A 2,500-nucleotide genomic window follows, 5' to 3' on the forward strand; every position below is an offset into this window, starting at 1 on the left:
CTATGATGACAAAAAGATGAATGAGTACACACAGACTATTGTAAGTACACACAGTATTTATCATGTATTTAATAAGCCGCACCGCTGTCTCTATGGAACCGGGCATTAATCAAGCGCATCTCCCCTGGAGCTCTTAGTCGAGCCTGACACTTATCAGCCAACCAAAAAAAGAGGCTACACAATAGCCAATCAGAAAATAGCACTATTCTATCTGGGTAAGATTTAACGTAACAACCAATTCATTAGAGATGGTATTTTTGATGGTCGGTTTGAACAAAACCTCAACACGAAACAGCTTGTCTCTGGACAGGACATTGTCCTCAATCATGACCCTAAACAGGGATTTGAGTGTCTTTGATAATTACAACATGAACAATATCTACATAAACTATTTCATGCAATGCAGTCTGCCTTTCTCTGCTGGACCTTTGTCCTCGCTGTAAGTGCACTGAGAGCCATATGTGTTCTCAGAGCCATGGAGAGGCACGTTACTCTGAACAAACATGTTTGTTTTGCAGCAACAGCCTGTGCTTTGTTGAACTTAATTTTATTTTTAAATTTGCTCACAGTCCACAGGAGCTCTGTTCCTTTAGCTATGTCCTGTATATTAGATATGAATAGGTTGTAGAGCAGCTTTGAGACAATGTCCATTGTTAAACGCGATATACAGATAAATTGAATAAAATTGAATTGAATTACTAGGTGATGTTCAGGGATGTTGCAGGGGACTTTCATCATTGAAACGTCAATGTAAAACTTTGTATCACTAATAATGGGACATTATTTGGTCAAGGCTGATGCTCATCCACAAAGCAAAAATGGACCAGCTTCCTCTTACCTCAAAGCTCTTATCACTCCTCACACTGCACCATGCTCCCTCAGATCCTCTAGCATTGCTCGACTCCTCCCACCATCTCTCAGGATACATTAAGTCTCTCCTCTGATCCCCGAGGTGGTGGAATAAACAGTCGAGTCACTGGCTGTCTTCAGATGATGTGTAAAGACCTACTTCTTCCTGAAATACCTAAACTAGCACTTCTTATTTGTTTTTTTAATTTGTCTTACACTGAATTCCTGATTCTTAGTCAGTTACCAAGGGACCAGTGATGTAATCATTGTTTGATACTTCAAAGCAATTTTGTCAAGTCACCCTGGATTAGGACATCAGCTGAATATCATACATGTAAATCTTTATTGAAGAGAAAAACAAGGAGTTGATCAAGTACAGTTGTGAAACTCCATCACAACATACAGGGCCAAGAGAAGCACTACTTACAACCTTCCTGTGAACCTGGTGCATGCAAAAACTCTCATGTACAGAACAATCAAAAATCACTTGACTATAAATCACAAACAACAACAACATCCACATCAACAACAACATCCTGGTCATGTGATTATTCCAAATATTAAACTGGGGCAAGTGATGTACAGTTGTAAATTATGCCATTTGCTTTGCTTTACCTGTAGCTAACAGGTGTTTCCTTCATCTCAGAACACACACCTAATAAAAAACTGAAATTTAGATGCCATTGAAACGGTACACGCACATGAGTGAGATATCGCCGCCACCGCTGCCATGAAACAACAGAAACGTGAATGAACATACCTCTCTTCAGCGTAGCAGGAATCTCCAGCCAAACAAAACCCAACCACATCAAAGAATGTTTACTGACCCAGACAGATGATCTCCTATTAGCACCTTAACCAGCTGCACAGTAGAAACACCTAGAACACTAATCAGTCCAGGGTGATAAACACCCGGTCAAGACAAGGTTTGTAAACAGGTTTTCAGAAATCAGGTGAATGTGAAGGTTGGTAGGAGCTTGACTGGAAGTCATGTGATGAGGTTGTGTGCTGAGGATCTGAGGAAATGCTTTGGTCTTAAATAACAAAGGAAAGGACATAAGCTAACAAAGTATTTGTTAAACAAATTTAGCAGCACTTTTGTGTATACAGTAAGTAAACACACACACACACACACACACAAACAATGTAAAATGATTCCCTGTTATGTTTCATATGCAGCTGAAGATATTTGATTTGAACGGTGATGGAAAACTGGGACTGTCTGAGATGGCCAGGTGAGAGTCTGAAGTGTGTGTGCGTGTGTATGTGTGTTTGTGTGTGTTTGTCCTGTTTACATTGTGGAGTTAAACACCTGCTCCACTCTGTGAGCCTGTGTTCAGTTAGCAGTTATTTCATTCCTCCTGTGTCACAACCTGCAACCAAAACAATGCTGTAGCTTCACATTCACCAGATTATTAACACACACTAACTCTGGACACAGGAGACAGCTACAGACTGAGAGACATGGGGAAGAATGTAGAAGCTTCACCAATAAGCTAAATGTCATGTTGTCATCTTGTGCTATAGGACATTTATTAAGAAATATAATTGTTTATCTCCAGGCTGCTTCCAGTACAAGAGAACTTCCTGCTCAAGTTCCAGGTAAGCACACGGCACATTATTTTGTACACGACTTCAGAATTTTCTCTCA

At 40.2% G+C, this 2,500-nt stretch overlaps 2 protein-coding genes across 2 annotated transcripts in view; one reads left to right on the forward strand and one right to left on the reverse strand.

Annotated features, from left to right (window-relative positions):
* helz2a (helicase with zinc finger 2a) overlaps positions 1 to 1,725 on the reverse strand; it is a 38,170-nt gene extending 36,445 nt beyond the window's left edge. The window contains exon 1 of the mRNA XM_060877064.1: positions 1,610 to 1,725. The gene's annotated coding sequence lies outside the window, so the exon portion shown is untranslated. The remainder of the gene's footprint in view (positions 1 to 1,609) is intronic.
* LOC132850467 (calretinin-like) overlaps positions 1 to 2,500 on the forward strand; it is a 13,944-nt gene that overhangs the window by 9,585 nt on the left and 1,859 nt on the right. Inside the window, exons 6-8 of the mRNA XM_060877089.1 lie at positions 1 to 40; positions 2,029 to 2,084; positions 2,412 to 2,451. The exon at positions 1 to 40 is cut by the window's left edge and continues 38 nt beyond it. Coding sequence (XP_060733072.1) covers positions 1 to 40; positions 2,029 to 2,084; positions 2,412 to 2,451 — 136 coding nt within the window. The remainder of the gene's footprint in view (positions 41 to 2,028; positions 2,085 to 2,411; positions 2,452 to 2,500) is intronic.

Source organism: Tachysurus vachellii, chromosome 1 (genome assembly GCF_030014155.1).
Source record: "Tachysurus vachellii isolate PV-2020 chromosome 1, HZAU_Pvac_v1, whole genome shotgun sequence".
Classification (NCBI taxonomy): domain Eukaryota; kingdom Metazoa; phylum Chordata; class Actinopteri; order Siluriformes; family Bagridae; genus Tachysurus; species Tachysurus vachellii.